Here is a 16,645-nt window from a genome sequence, read left to right as displayed (position 1 = left end):
TTGCTCTTAGCGATTTGAGTTGCAATGATCCAAACATTGTGCCTTCTACTAAACATCATACTAAAAAGGCTCCAAAACCTTTTGTAATAAGTCCCACTGTCTAGCAATTTTACTTGTTCTTCCGAAACATGGCTACACGCAAAGGATGATCTTATTATTCTAGTTGTATGCCCACCTAATTATTCCGTTATTCATTTCCCTAGCGCTAAAAAAAAGGGAAGGTGGTTTAGCTATCATCTATAAATATTTATTTCAGGTAAAAATGATCTCCGAATTCCAATCTCCTAATCTGGAAATTGCTACTTGTTCTGTATCTTGTGATTTATTTATTTATAAGCCCTTTTACTAAGCCACGTAGGCGCCAATGCGCATCAATTTTGAGTTACCGCCCGGCTACCACGTGGCCCTTACAGTAATTTCATTTTTGATGTGCATCCACTACGCGTGCCGGAAAATATTTTTATTTTCTGGGGCGCGGGCAGTAATTGGCATTTTACACACACAGGCCATAACCGCCCAGTTACCGTGTGAGATCTTACCGCTAGGTCAATAACTGGCGGTAAGGTCTCAGACCCAAAATGGATGTGTGGCAATTTTCATTTTGCTGCACATCTATTTTCAGCAAAAATTTTAAAAAGGCATTTTTTACTGGTGCATTGAAAAATGAGTCTGCGTGTGCCCAAAACATGTCTGCACTACCGCAGGCCATTTTTCAGCGCACCATTATAAAAGGGCCCTTTGTTTATTTATTTATACCTATCTGCCTTTTTAATGTTATATCGTCCTCTAAATTCTTGGAACTTAGTTGAGGCTGATCTTAACGAATTTATCGCCTTACCAAATTAATCTCCAATGCATGTATTAATATCATTATGGTTGGAGATGTTAATTTACATCTTGAAAACATTACCAACCAATATACCAAGAATTTCCTAGAATTCCTTTAATGTTTGGCAATTCTTGCTTTTCTACGGAATGTCCTCTCATGTTAAAGGTCATCAATTATATATATTAGCAATGAAATTTACAGACCCAACTACTTTTTTCGTCTTAGATTTTCATTGGACCCCAGTACCTTGATTGGATCATAATAGTCTTTTTTTTTTTTTTTTTTTTTGCACTGGAAGAAAATTGTCATTCCAAATCTCGAAATTTGTTACATTCCTTTAAAAGTAGAGGTAAAATTGACATTTTAAAATTCTGGTCCAATGAGTCATTCAGTGTATTACTTACCTCAAACCCTTCCCTGAATTTCATTCAGGAATGGAATGATACTTGTAAAGCAGTCCTTTATGTTATTGGACCTGTGGCTGTCAAATCTCGTCCGAAAAGATTATCTTCATGGTTCAATGATAATCTTTTACACATGAAATGTAAATGCAGGAGACGGGAGAGAGTTTCGGCTAAGGACAAATCCACTGAACAATGGATCGCTTGGAAAAAGCTTTTGAAAATCTACAAAGGTATGATCTCCAAAGCGAACACCTCCTACTATTCCAAATTCATTGATGATACAGTAGTCAACCCGAGGAAACTTTATTCATTAGTTATTAGTCAAGTTTCCAATAAACTATTAACCAATTCAACTGATCCCACACCTACTGCCAACCAGTTGACTACTTATTTTAAACAGAAAATAGCTAAAATCAGACTAGAACTTAAAAATACCCCTTCATCTATAGACTTATTTTCTCTGTTTACATGATCCTTTACTACCTCATTCTCAAGCAGATAGAATCTGGTCCATTTTTCAATTGGATCAATCCAGGGGCGTAGCCAGACACCCAAGTTTGGGTGGGCCTGGACCCAAGGTGGGTGGGCAGAACTCCACCTTGTCCTACAAGTGATTTGGTTTCTCCCTCTCTTGCCTACATGCCATATGGTCTTTCAAACACCCCCTCTCCCCCGTATACCTTTTAAATAGCAGATTTTCACCGGCAGCAAACAGTTGTTGGGAGTTTTTGGCTGGTGGGGCTTGGGGTCCCTGCCAGCCACATTATAGGTGTGCTGCTACTTGGTGGGCCTGAACCTAAAGTGGGTGGGCCTGGGCCCACCCCAGCCCACCCTTGGCTACGCCACTGGATCAATCATTTGTACGCAAATACACAAATCACATTGTTTGCTTGACACATGCCCTTCTTGTCTCCTCAAGTCAGCTCCTGATTTATTCTTACATCATTTGCACTCAAATCTTTGTTGTCTCAAGGTTTCTTTCCCTCTGACAATGGCAATATTATTTTGACTCCTATACCTAAAAACACCCAAAGTTTAGTTCCCAACTATAGACCAGTAGCCTCAATTCCTCTTCTTTTTAAAGTAATGGAAGGACTTGTCATGCGCCAACTTTTGGAGTATCTCCGGCTTCATGCCATTTTACGTAGTTCACAATCTGGTTTTACGCCCTCTTAGTACAGAAACCATGCTTACCACCCTCTTGGCTAACTTTAGGAGAGAATTAAGTTTTGGCAACAAAATACTGATACTTCAATTTGATCTATCCAGTGCCTTTGATACTGTTGATCATAATATTCTTTTAAATACTCTTGACTATTACAGAATCTGTGGAGTTGTCCTGAAATGGTTTTCTGCCTTTTTAAGATCTAGGTCGTATCAAGTCGAACAATCTGGTGTAATTTCTTCCACTTGGCCTCCTGGCTGTGGGGTCCCCCATGGTTCCCCTCTTTCCCCCCATCTTGTTTAACGTTATGATGATAACTCTTGATCATCTTTTAGAAAAACATGGTCTTTCGACATACATACAGTATATGCTAATGATGTCACCATTTATATCCCATTCTCTAAGGCATTACTTGACATAACTCACGATTGGTCTAGGGATAAAACTTATGGAATCATGGGTTTTTAATTTCAAACTAAACTTTAACATGGATAAAATTAAGGAGACCTTTTACTAAGAAACGTAGGCGCCTATGCACATACAACATGCGTCAAATTAGAACTACCGTCTGGATACTGTGTGCCCCGGGCGGTAATTCTAATTTTGATGCACAGCAGAAAAGAATTTCTATTTTCTTCCAAATGGCGCTAACCGGGTCTCATGTGATAAGTCTCATTCACGCTGACTATTACCTCCCAGTTAACTAACTAACTAACAAACATTTCTAAAGCGCTACTAGGGTTATGCAGCGCTGTACAATTCAAACATTGAAAGGACAGTCCCTGCTCAAAGAGCTTACAATCTAAAAGACAAGAGAACAATCTAAAGACAAGTGAACAAGCTAGAGGACGAGTGAACAGTTAATCTGATAGGGTGGATGGATTGGGGCATTTTATATTTCTCGAGCGGTTAGGCGCCGAAGGCAGCATTGAAGAGGTGTGTCTTGAGCAGAGATTTGAAGATGGGTAGGGAGGGGGCTTGGCGTATGGGTAAAGGAAGATTGTTCCAGGCATAGGGTGAGGCAAGGCAGAATGCGCGGAGCCTGGAGTTGGCAGTGGTGGAGAAGGGTACTGAGAGAAGGGCTTTGTCCTGTGAGCGGAGGTTGCGGGCGGGAACATAGGGGGAGATGAGGGTGGAGAGGTAGTGAGGAGCCGCAGACTGAGTGCATTTGTAGGTAAGGAGGAGGAGCTTGAATTGTATGCGATATCTGATCGGAAGCCAATGAAGTGATTTAAGGAGAGGGGTAATATGAGTATATCGGTTTTGGCGGAATATAAGACGTGCAGCAGCGTTCTGAACGGATAGAAGGGGGGATAGATGGCCAAGTGGGAGGCCGGTGAGGAGTAAGTTGCAGTAATCAAGGCGAGAGGTAATGAGAGCATGGACGAGAGTTTTGGTGGTATGCTCAGAGAGGAAAGGGCGAATTTTGCTGATGTTGAAGAGGAAGAAGCGACAGGTCTTGGCAGTTTGTTGGATATGCGCAGAGAAGGAGAGGGAGGAGTCGAAGATGACTCCAAGTTTGCGGGCAGATGGGACGGGGAGGATGAGGGTGTTATCAACAGAGATAGAGAGTGGAGGAAGAGGAGATGTGGGTTTAGGTGGAAAGACAAGGAGCTCGGTCTTGGACATGTTCAGCTTCAGGTGGCGGTTGGACATCCATGCCGCAATGTCAGATAAACAGGCCAATACCTTGGCTTGAGTCTCCGCGGTAATGTCAGGTGTGGAGAGGTATAGCTGGGTGTCATCAGCATAAAGATGATACTGAAAACCATGAGACGAGATCAGCGAGCCCAGGGAAGAGGTGTAGATTGAGAAGAGAAGGGGTCCAAGGACAGATCCCTGGGGAACTCCAACAGATAGTGGGATGGGAGTGGAGGAGGATCCATGGGAGTGTACCCTGAAGGTGCGGTGGGAGAGATAAGAGGAGAACCAGGAGAGGACAGGGCCTTGGAACCCAAAAGAGGACAGCGTGGCAAGAAGTAAATCATGATTGACAGTGTCAAACGCGGCGGAAAGATCGAGGAGGATGAGGATGGAGTAGTGACCTCTGGATTTGGCCAGGAGCAGGTCATTGCAAACTTTAGAGAGTGCCGTTTCAGTCGAGTGCAGAGGGCGAAAACCGGATTGAAGTGGATCGAGGATGGCATGAGAGGAGAGAAAATCAAGGCAGCGGCTATGAACAGTGCGCTCAAGTATTTTGGAAAGGAAGGGTAAAAGAGAGATGGGGCGGTAGTTAGAGGGGCAGGTAGGGTCAAGTGAAGGTTTTTTGAGGAGAGGTGTGACAACGGCATGCTTGAAGGTGTCAGGGACAGTTGCAGTGGAGAGAGAGAGGTTGAGGATGCGACAGATGGCGGGGGTGACAGTGTGGGAGATGGTGTTGAGTAGGTTGATGGGGATGGGATCAGAGGAACAGGTGGTGCATTTCAAGGAGGAAAGAAGGCGGGAAGTTTCATCCTGGGTGATCTCAGGAAAAGAGGAGAAAGAGACCTGGGTAGGTTGGATGAGGGAGAGGGTTAAAGGGTGAAGAGGAGGTGGTGTCTTGGTCGTGAACTCAAGGTTGATCTTTTGCACTTTGTCGCGGAAATAGTCGGCCAGCGATTGAGGAGAGATAGAAGGGGGAGTAGGAGCGGGGGGCACTTTTAGGAGGGAGTTAAGGATGGTGAAGAGACGACGAGGGTTGGAGCTGAGAGGATTGGTCAATTGGGTGTAATAGTCCTGTTTTGCACGGAATAGGGAGGAGTGGAGAGAGGATAGCATGAATTTGTAGTGGAGGAAGTCTGAAAGGGTACGAGATTTCCTCCAGAGGCACTCAGCGGATCGGGTGCAGGAGCGAAGGTAACGGATGCAAGGAGTCAGCCAGGGCTGGGGATTGGTGCGTTTTGTGGGACGGGAGATCGAAGGTGCGAGGGTATCCAAAGCAGAGGAGAGAGCGGTATTGTAAGCGGAGACCGCTTTGTCGACAGTTGCGGAGGACGTGATGGAGGGGAGGAGATTAGAGATAGTAGATGATAAGGTGGAGGGGTCAATAGCCTGGAGGTTCCTGGAGGTGGTGGTTAAAGTTGGACGGGGTGGAGGGGGGGGGGGTGAAGAAGTGTGAATGTGATCAGGTGATGGTCGGAGAGAGGAAGAGCTGAGACGTGGAAATTGGAGGGTGAGCCAGAGGAGGAGAGGACGAGGTCAAGACAATGGCCGTCACGGTGAGTAGGGGTGGTGGAGCACAGCTGGAGGTTGAAGGAGGATGTTAGGGTGAGGAACTTAGAAGCATGGGGGTCGGATAGGTCATCAGCATGTACGTTAAAGTCTCCGAGAATGAGGGACGGAGATGAGGGGTCAAGAAAGACAGAGAGCCAAGCATCAAAGTCGGTAAGGAAGGAAGGGAAGGATTTATCAGGGGGGCGGTAAATGACTGCCACTCTGAGTGGTAGTGGGTAGAATAGCCGGATGGAATGGGCTTCAAAGGATGAGAAGCAGTGAGACTGCGGAAGGTTGAAGGGTTGGAAACTACAGGAGGGTGAGAGTAGTAGCCCAACGCCTCCGCCGCGGCCAACTGGGCGGGGCGTGTGGGAGAAGAGAGAGCCTCCATGGCAGAGGGCTGCAACTGAGGCAGAGTCTTCCGGGGAGATCCAGGTTTCGGTTAGGGCGAGCAGTTGAAGGGAGCGAGAGATAAAGAGATCGTGGGTGAGAGACAGTTTGTTGCAGACTGAGTGGGCATTCCACAAAGCGCATGAGAAGGGGAGGGAGGAGGGGGGAAGGAGGGGAATAGAGACGAGATTGGAGACGTCCCGGGATCGTTCGCAGGGATAGGACGGGGATAGGTGAGGGGGACCTGGATTAGGGTTAATGTCTCCTGCGGATAGCAGGAGGAGGAGCAAGAGAGTGCGGAGGAGGGTGGGGGAGGTCGGGCGACGAAGGCGACGAAGACGGGGTGTACTTAGGAGGAAAGGGGATGGGTTAATGGCAGGAAGGAGGTGCCGAAGGTTGAGAGCTAGGAAGGAGGAGGGGGACAAGAGGGATGGTGAGGTGAGGGATGGAGGTGAATAGGGTATTGCGGTGGCGGGCAGGGTGGGAGGGCAGCGGGTAGTTCTAATGGTAGACAGTGGGAGTGGGGGGGAAAGAAGATTAGGAAGGGACAGGGCAAGGAAGAGAACATGGACAGGGGCCATAGGTGGTGACTGAGGTGTAACAGGTGACTGTATAGTGAATGAGGTGTTAAGCAGTTAACAGGTGTTAATGGGTGCCTATGTAATGATTGAGGTGTTAAGCAGATAGATAGGGCTTGACGATAGGTTTTGGGTTGGCGATTAGGTAAGTCAATGGCTGATAAGCTAGCAGGCAGGTAGGTAAGTCAATGGCTGAGAGGCTCGTAAGCAGGCAGGCAGGTTACTTGATTTGTTAATAGGCAGATGGAATGGAGCAAGCCGGAACAAGCTGAAGCAAGCAGGAACAAGCCGGAGCAGGCAGGAACAGATGGACAGGCTGGAACAAGCAGGAACAGATGAACTGTGACAGGATGAGCAGATGGACAAGCTGGGATCAGGAAGACTGGAACGAGCTGGAACACGCTGGAGCAGAAGAATTAGAGTAGGCAAGGAGAGGCTGGGTCAGGCAGGCTGGAACACACTGGAGCCGAAGGACAGCAGGGGGAAGGCTGGATCGGCGGCTGGAACTAGCTGGATACGCTGGATCCGGTGGACTGGGGCAAGACGGAAGAAGCTGAATCAGGCGGACTAGAACACACTGGAGCCGATAGACTGGAAGGATCAGGCGGGCTGGAACAAGCTGGGCTCAGGAGAACTGGAACGAGCTGGAACACGCTGGCTGGATCAGGCGGGCTGGAACACGCTGGAGCCGATGGACTGGAACAGGCGGACTGGAACACGCTGGAGCCGATGGACTGGAGCAAGCATAAGACCTTACCGCTAAGTCAATGGGTGGTGGCAGCGGCAAGGTCTCGGGCCTAAAATGGACGCGCACCGATTTCTATTTTGCCGCACGTCCATTTTCTGCAAAAGAAAAGAGGCCTTTTTTACAGGCACACTGAAAATGGACATGCGCGCATCCAATACACACACCTACACCAGCGCAGGCCATTTTTTTGGAGCGCCTTCGTAAAAGGGCTCCTAAGTTCCTAATAATAGCTAACATAGTGCTGGGCAGACTTATACGGTCTGTGCCCTGAAGAACACAGGTACAAATCAAAGTAGGGTATACACAAAAAGTAGCACATATGAGTTATCTTTTTGGGCAGACTGGGTGGACCATGCAGGTCTTTTTCTGCCATCATCTACTATGTTACTATGTTATGTATGTTACTCACCATGCTGTGAATCTTAGTAACTTTACTGTTCACGCTTTCCAAAAATATTAGGACTAGGGGGCATGCGATGAAGCTACACTGTAGTAAATTTAAAACGAATCGTAGAAAATGTTTCTTCACTCAACGTGTAATTAAACTCTGGAATTCATTGCCAGAGAATGTGGTAAAGGCAGTTAGCTTAGCGGAGTTTAAAAAAGATTTGGACGGCTTCCTAAAGAAAAAGTCCATAGACCGTTATTAAATGGACTTGGGGAAAATCCACTATTTCTGGGATAAGGATTATAGAATGGGTTTTTTTGGTACTTTTTTGGGATCTTGCCAGGTATTTGTGACCTGGATTGGCCACTGTTGGAAACAGGATGCTGGGCTTAATGGACCTTTGGTCTTTCCCAGTATGGTAATACTTATGTACTTATGCTAGCATGTAACTGCAAAGGGGGCATTAATATGGCAAGGTCTTGGTTAAATGGAAGGAGACAGAGGGTAGTGGCTTGCTTGGAGGAAAGGGATGTTATCAGTGGTGTACCACAGGGGTCGGTCATTTACTTTTTCATCATTTTCCTGTCCTCTTTGGAAGTGTCATGTTGATTACACTACTCCTTTTCCATAGAATTCGAAAACCTTGTAATGGACATTTAAATTATGCATTCTCTTTGCTGTTTTGAGTATTGACCTGAAGATATAGACATATGATTGGAGTTAAGATTAGGGCAAAGGTAGGTCAAAATGTGCTTGTACAGACTTGAGACCATCTATCTTTTGCGCAACAAGGAAATCTGTACAAGCAGAAATTTGTAGAAAAGGCACTGTGGGAGTTTTTCCTCAGGGTCTTTATTTAAAGATTGGGAAAAGTCCCTCTGTGCATTTCACACAGATTTTTGCCACAGTAAACATGCTGTGAATTCAAATGTTCAGCTTTTTCCATGGTTCCTTAGATGGGTGAGAGGCATAAGAGAGCCTCCTCAGATACCATTACAGGATGGGAAAAGTACTAAGGGCTCCTTTCACTAAGGTGCGCTGAAAAATGGCCTGCGGGTTTTGGGCGTACGCAGAATCATTTTTCAGCGCACCTGTAAAAAAGGCCTTTTTAAAAAGTTTTTGCTGAAAATGGACGTGCGGCAAAATGAAAATTGCCGTGTGTCCATTTTGGGTCTGAGACGTTACCGCCAGCCATTGACCTAGCGGTAAAGTCTCATAACTGGGCAGTAATTACCTACACATGCCAAATGCCACTTGGAGTGTGTCCAATACCAGACGTGCCAAAAATAAAATTACCGCAAGAGCCATGTGGTGGCTGTGCAGTAACTCCATTTTGGCGCACATTGGGTGTGCATAGACACTTACACGGCTTAGTAAAAAGGCCCCTAAAGGAGGGAGGAAGACAGAGGCATCCCTGGTGCTTTTCTGTTTCCCCCCAACTGATGCCACTTTCTCATTCTGATTCAAGAAACGTTATTTCTATGCCAAAATTCACACATGTATTACCAAAATATTATGTAAACCCTCGCCTAGGGGTCTTTTTACTAAGCCATGGTAAAAAGTGGCCTGCGGTAGTGTGGGTGCATGTTTTTGGCACGCACCGGGCCAGTTTTCATCACATCTGCAAAAAAGGCTTTTTAAAATGGGACGGGAAAAGGGCATGCGGTAAAATTGAAACAAGCACGCGCCTAAAACCAGCCTGAGCCCTTAACGCTACCCATTGATCTAGTGGTGAGGGCTCTTGTATGGTGACTGGTTGGCATGCACCAATTGCTTATTACTTATGGAAATGCCGTGCTTAGGAGGAAATAAATCATCCAGGTATTACGGGCACAAAGCAAATCTGAAATTACTGCCAGGGGGCAAGGTAGCCTGGTGGTAGTCTCGTTTTGGCATGCACTACATGTGAGTAGAGTCTAACATGCCTTTGTAAAATCTGCTCTAAAACCCAGGTGGATTCTATAACAATACGTGTAACTTAATTGGCTTAAGCTAATTAGTGTTGATAATGGCACTTAACAAGCAATAATGAGTACTAATTGGCAATTTAGAATTTATGAGTACATCTCGCTAAGCATATTCTGTAATGCACTGTGCCTAACTTCTCATGCATGCAGACAAAGAGGAGTGTGGTTATGGGAGAGGAAATGGGCATTTTGTTGGTGTTCTGAAATTTACATGCGTAGTTATAGAATATGGCCCTCTGTGCCTAAATCTACGCTCCAGGATTTACACCATTGGTATAAATGGATGCGCATGGTTTTAGACACTGGGCAACACTTATAGAATACACTTAGGTGAAAATGTTTTCCGTGTGGATTTTTAGGTGCCAGATATAGAATCTTCCCCACCCCCTCCACCAAAGTAGGGAAGTTATCGAGGTGTGGTAACAGTTGTGACTTTTACCGCACCATTTTTTTTTTACCAAGGGAATCATTGGCACAGGATACCATGGTATCTCAATAACACTGCTTGTGAGCAACCTTGCAAACAGTATTATTCTACTGTCCCAGGGAGCATCGGTCCACATCTTAAAGGGGCAGTCTGTACTGTCAGTCCACTGATCAAGGCCCTCAACTTAAGCCCCCCTCCCAGTACCCCCACTCCCACAAAGAATCCTACTTAAGCCCCCAGAGCATTCCGCCCTCCCCCCATGGCCTACCATTGCACATCCCTGGTAGTCCAGTGGGTCATGGGGCAGCACCGTGTTCAAAATGACAAGAGTAGAGGCCACCAAGAAAAGGGCAGAGTGTGGATCTAGGCTAGGGGATGGAGGGGTTATTTCAGGTACACAGAATCATCCTTAAAGTGGGCTGAATTCCCTAAATATACCTACTCTGACATTTTATGCTCATTAGGGGAATCCTACAATTGAAATGCAGATGCTATTCCTAATTCAAATAACTCTCAAACTGTTTCTTAAAAATAAAATGGCCACATTTCTGCTACACAGTTCATAATGTATTGATGGTATGAAATTGTTAGTAATGCAGGAGACATGAGCCTGTCCAGTGGTACTGCTGAAGATATAGTGTAAAGGTCACAGGCTTGAGGGATCAACTTACTAGAAGCAGTTAACATTAAGGAACTAAGCTTTGGATTCCAGGACAGAGCCAAGGGCCTTTCATGGTTACCAAAAACACAGGAGAAACGTATTAATTGGTTGTTAGAGGGTCTGTGTGCAGTGCATAATCTAATTCTAGAACTTTAAGTGCAACTTATACAATAGCGCTTTTTTAGTACCAATATTTTTCGGCGCCTTTTATACTATGCCATACTTTGTATTGTTGTTTGAATATTTTTACTGCTGTAATTGTATATTGCTTACATACACTGCCTTGAGTGAATTCCTTCAAAAAAGTAATAGATAAATAGATAAAGATTGAATTCAGACCAGAATGTATAAGGACAATAGAATTGAGCTGAGACAAAGGGTGATAGGCTGTTCTTGGTTTAGTGCTTTAGTGGCAGACAATGAAAGGGAACTATAATGGAGAAAATGTAATGGTTATAGTTCTTTATGGACTTGCGCACCTGGTACATGGAAGGTAAAGTGCTGGAGAAAGGCACTGAAAGGAATGGAGGAGTGGCATACCAAGGGGGGGCGGTGGGGGCGGTCTGCCCCGGGTGCACGCTGCTGGGGGGTGCTGCGCGCCATCAGCTTCATTTGTTTCCATGCTCCCTCTGCTCCGGAACAGGTTACTTCCTGTTCCAGGGCAGAGGGAGCATGGAAATGAACGAAGCTGACCGGCGCGCAGCACCCCCCCAGCAGCATGCACCCGGGGGGGTTCTTTTGCCGGGGGAGTGTCCTTTCGCCGGGGGGGGGTAATCACACTGACCACCCTTCAACATCTTCTGTCCTTCTGTGACTGTTCTCTTGTGCTTGACTGCTTAAATATTTTAAATTTAAATGCTTTACTTTTTGTCTATTAGATTGTAAGCTCTTTGAGCAGGGACTGTCTTTCTTCTGTGTTTGTACAGCGCTGCGTACACTTTGTAGCGCTCTAGAAATGTTAAATAGTAGTAGTAGTAGTAGGGGGGGGGGAATCGCGCTGCACCGGGGGAGGGCACTGCACCCAGGGGACAGGGCGCATCGGCGATCTGCCCCGGGTGTCAGCCCCCCTAGGAACACCACTAGGTGGTGGACTTTGGTCCTGGGGAACTGAGGAACTGAGTTCGATTCCCACTTCAGGCACAGGCAGCTCCTTGTGACTTTGGGCAAGTCATTTAACCCTCCATTGCCCCATGTAAGCCGCATTGAGCCTGCCATGAGTGGGAAAGCGCGGGGTACAAATGTAACAAAAAATAAAAAATATACAAATTTATTCTTATATTTAAAGGGCTTTCCCCATCACGTTCCTAAATTTAACATACTGAGCAAGTTAAATGCCCTTCTCCGAGCTGCCATGGCGGCCCAATTTTTTAGGGTATGCTCTACCCACTGCCTCCTGGCTCCACCCCTTGCAAACCTCATCTCTGCGACTGCTGCACCAACAAGCCCCCGCCTCCTCCAGCAGAAGGAAAAGCCTTAATAAAACATCATCCCCTGCCGTCATAGGGGAGTAGCCAGACATCTCTTCCCCCCCCCCCCCCCCAGTGATTGGGGAGTCACTTCACTCCTCTGACCCCTCCCCCCAGTACCTTTAAATCCTTTAGGTCTTTGCTAGCAGCAACAACTCATTCCCCTTGCTCATGCCATCTCAGAGCCTTCCCTCAGATGCAACTTCCTGTTCACAGGACAGGAAGTTGCATCAGAAGCAAGGCTCGGAGCCAGCGCAAGCAAGGGGAATGAGTTGCTGCCTGTAAAGAATTAAAAGGATTTAAAGGTACCAGGGGGAATTGGGGGGAAGTGGAGTTAAGTGATCCCATGATCTCCTGGAGAGGAGAGATGCCGGAGTCTTAAGCTGGCCACTTTGCCACTGCTGGGTGGGCTACACAACTGCTCCCATAGGACCAGTCTCATGATAACAGCTGTCAGTTTTGCAGCTCGTATCACGAGACTGATCCCATAGGATATGACATGTTGTTAACGCATCTTCTCCTGCCAATTGTGGAGCAGGTTGCTAAGTTGGGAGTTCTAGGCTCCGCAGCAGGATTGCAGGGGATGACCTTCAAAAGCAAGAGTCTTCCATTGAATGAGGGAGGCTTGGCAGGTGTTCCTTCTTGCACTAACTGACTGAGTACTAGATTCAGTGAAAGATTTCTAGACCTTTCTTTTGACAGATCCTGGACATCTTGGAATAGTAATCTTAAGACGGGCAGTGTAAGGGTTGTTTCCTGACATTCTTCCTTTAACAGTTTTACAGTTACGACTTCAGCAGAGGAGAACAAGAGAGCACTTGGCAGACCAGGGCATCATGGCGCGTGAGTATTGCACAGAATGACTTTCTCTGTCCACATTTCTTCATCAGATACAGTTGTCACTGACTAGTTATTCTCTTTTCAATCCATTGTTACCTTCTAGAGGAACAGTGGGAGATATTTCACAAATACGAGTTCGGAGGCTTTGGTTATGTAGATGCAAGAACCAGCTTGAGCACGTTCTTTGCCACCATTAGTGACTAGAGGGTCTTTTTTACAAAGGTGCATTAGCATTTTTAGTACATGCAAAATGCTAGAGATGCCCATAGGAATATATGGCCGTCTCTAGCGTTTAGCGCATGCTTATTTTTAGCGCAAGCTAAAAACACTAGGGCGTCTTTGTAAAAGGGCCCTTCAATGTCTCTAACTGTCCTTAACGGAAAATGTATATCAAAGCTTGTTACTTTTCATCACTATCATAAACCAATTTAATTTTAGGCAGTGTAAGAGCCTACAGTGACAGTATATTAGGATTTGGGGTTTTTTTTTTTGCTTGCTTCTGTGTTCAGTGTTTGGCAGCAGTTTTGGTTGTGTCTAATGATGTAAGATGTAATGGTATCACTGCCAGTGAGCACATAATTGCTTTTAAATATCGGGCCCATTTTACTGGGTGATGGAAATCAGAACAAATAATCAAGGACTGGTGTTAAACATGCTGGGCAGAAATTTTGAAAGGGGACCCAAAATCCATCAGCAGGCTGCATCTCCTTCAGATTTAGGCAAACTTGGGGCCCCTTGTATCATAGGGCAGCTGCCCTCTATGCTAAATACACACAAAAGCAAAAAGAGTGGGAAATTATAGACACTGGAACACTTCCTCTTCTTCGAGATGTGTCCTCCCTGCTTCTAGTCCAGACTTTTTAGGAGACTCTGAGGGGCATAATCGAACGTCACCGGCGATCTATTTTGTCGGCGGCACAACAGCTGGCTGGAACCGTATTTTAGAAAAAGATGGCCGGCCATCTTTTTTTTTCAATAATATGGTTTAGCCCGGCCAAATGCCAGAGTTCGCCGGGTTTGAGAGGGCCGGTTTTGTTTTTCAGCGATAATGGAAAAAAATGCTGGCCCTCTCAAACCCGGCGAAATCCAAGGCATTTGGTCATGGGAGGAGCCAGCATTAGTAGTGCACTGGTCCCCCTGACATGCCAGGACAGCAAATGGGCACTCCAGGGGGCACTTCTAAAAATGTTTTAAAAATACACAAATAGCTTCCAGGTGCATAGCTCCCTTACCTTGTGTGCTGAGCCCCCCAGATCCCCCCCCACAACTCTACACCATTATCATAGCCCTTATGGGTAAAGGGGGGCACCTACATGTGGGTACAGTGGGTTTTGGGGGGGCTTGGAGGGCTCAACACGTAGCACCACAAGTGTAACAGGTAGGGGGGGGGGGGCGGACCTGGGTCTGCCTGCCTGAAGTGCACTGCACCCATTAAAAACTGCTCCAGGGACTTGCATACTGCTGTCAGGGAGCTGGATATGACATTTGAGGCTGGCATACAGGCTGGTAAAAAAAGGTTTTTATTTTTATTTTTTTAGTGTGGGATGGGGGTTGGTGACTACTGGGGGACTATGGGGAGGTCATCCCCCATTCCCTCCGGTGGTTATCTGGTCAGTTGGGGCACCTTTTTGAGGCTTGGTCGTGAAAATAAAAGGACCAAGTAAACCCGGTGAAATACTGCTTAACGCCGCTTTTTTTTTTCCATTATCTGCAAAAGCCGGCCACCTGGTAGCCATGCCCATGCCCGCCCATGTCCTGCCTTCGCTACGCCGCTGACATGCCCCCTTGAACTTTCGCCGGCACAGCGACAAGAAAGCGGCAATGGTGTCAAAAAAGCCGCTTTTGATTATACAGATTTCGCCACTTTTGAGAGATCGCCGGCCATCTCCCGATTTATGTCGGAAGATCGCCGGCGATCACTTTCGAAAATAAGCCTGTCTGTCTGTCAGGTCTCTTTCCACTACTCCTGGACTAGCAGACAACTCCCAGAACCTGCAAAACTGCACCAGAATTCTATCCTCGTACACTCACACAGGGCTCTTTGAACCCAATGGGTTTCCGAACAGATAATTTTGCAGTACTTATTTTCATTATACATCCAAGCTTTCCACCCTGTGCCATGTAAGGACTTTCCACAACCCAGGACTTCTTCCTTCAGGCCTTCCCCAGCCTGGATGCAGGAATGCACCCTCTCCTCATTTGTAGCAGGTTGCCTAAGTTAGGGGCCCTTTTACTAAACCATGTTAAATGGTACCATTTGCTTAATGTGAGGGAAAAAAGACTTGCTGCAAAATACAGTAATATTTCTGTAGTCCCGTGTTAAGTACTAATGGAAAAATTAGCATGGGACCTGGAAAAAAAAGCCCTATTTTTGGGCTGCATTAGAAATGGGCTTTGTGTATGGGAAGCTCCTGCATTAAAATGCTCTAAGCCATAAAAGCAGAAGAACATAAGCGTTGCCATACTGGTACAGATCGAAGGTCCATCAAGCCCAGTATCCTGTTTCCAACAGTGGCCAGTCAAAGGTCATAAGTACCTGACAAAATCCCAGAATAGTAAAACAGATGTTATGTTGCTTAACCTAGAAATAAGAAGTGGATTTTCCAAAGTCCATCTTAATAATGCCTTGAGGTGGCGGTAAAGGGCTCCCGCGCTAACCTGGCGGTAACTGGGAAGCAAGCGGTGCTGCCCAATTACTGCTGGCTAACTACCTACAAAAATATTTTTCAAATATTTCTGCTAGTGCCAGAAATGCTGCACGCTGGGGGTGGAATTACTATCGGCACCTGCATTGGGCCGGCAGTAGCTCCTAATTGGCGCACAGTAAGCCCACGGTGGGCATACCGCTGCTTAGTAAAAGGGCCTCTGAGTTAACACTGAAGCGCACATTAAGGGGTAATTCTGTACAGGTCATTTAAAGTTAGGCGCTAAGTGTGAATTCCACAACTGTAATTACTCTGGTAACTATCATTATCAGGGCTTTTTTTGAGGGGGTACTTGGGGGTACTGAGTATTGGCACCTTTTCCATTGTCTGTTAAAATTGACCCATGGACCCCAAGTTTTAATGAAAGAGCTCAGGCTCTACACACCAATTCTGTCTTGTCATAGATTCTGGGACTGGTTGCAGGGGGCCTGGCTATTATGGGTTGGGTCCTTCAATAATCACCCCATTCCTGAAGGGTGGCCTAGCATTTGAGTACTGGCACCGTTTTTGCTAGGAAAAACGCACTGATCATTATAGAATACTAGTGGAATCATGCCCGTTTCCTCAACAATGAAACGGGCCCTAGGAAGGCTGTCATGTAAGGTTTTTTTTTTTTCTTTTTTTTCTCTCTCCCCTGCCCTCCCCTCCATGTCCAGCGATTCTCTCCTTTACTATCCTCCATCCATGTCCATCAATTCGCCTCTGCTCTGCCCTTCCCTTTCTCTCCTCCCCTTGATTTGTACCTGAACGTTCTCTGGCTGGCTGGCGCTGGCTTCCGTTCCATTCGTAACATCTCCTGATGTCAGCCAGCCTCCAGCGTTCCATTCCCTCTCACTGTTCCGCCCTCTGACATCATTACGTCTTGACGCGAGGGCGGGACGGTGA

The 16,645-nt window shown here is 46.4% G+C and overlaps 1 protein-coding gene across 1 annotated transcript in view; it reads left to right on the top strand.

The window, feature by feature from the left end:
- MYOCD (myocardin) overlaps positions 1–16,645 on the top strand; it is a 140,631-nt gene that overhangs the window by 12,861 nt on the left and 111,125 nt on the right. Inside the window, 1 exon segment of the mRNA XM_030207977.1 lies at positions 12,993–13,058. Coding sequence (XP_030063837.1) covers positions 12,993–13,058 — 66 coding nt within the window.

Source organism: Microcaecilia unicolor, chromosome 6, assembly GCF_901765095.1.
Source record: "Microcaecilia unicolor chromosome 6, aMicUni1.1, whole genome shotgun sequence".
In the NCBI taxonomy this organism is placed as follows: domain Eukaryota; kingdom Metazoa; phylum Chordata; class Amphibia; order Gymnophiona; family Siphonopidae; genus Microcaecilia; species Microcaecilia unicolor.
The sequence above is the reverse complement of the archived record's forward strand: the minus strand, read 5'-3'. Positions and strand labels throughout refer to the sequence as shown.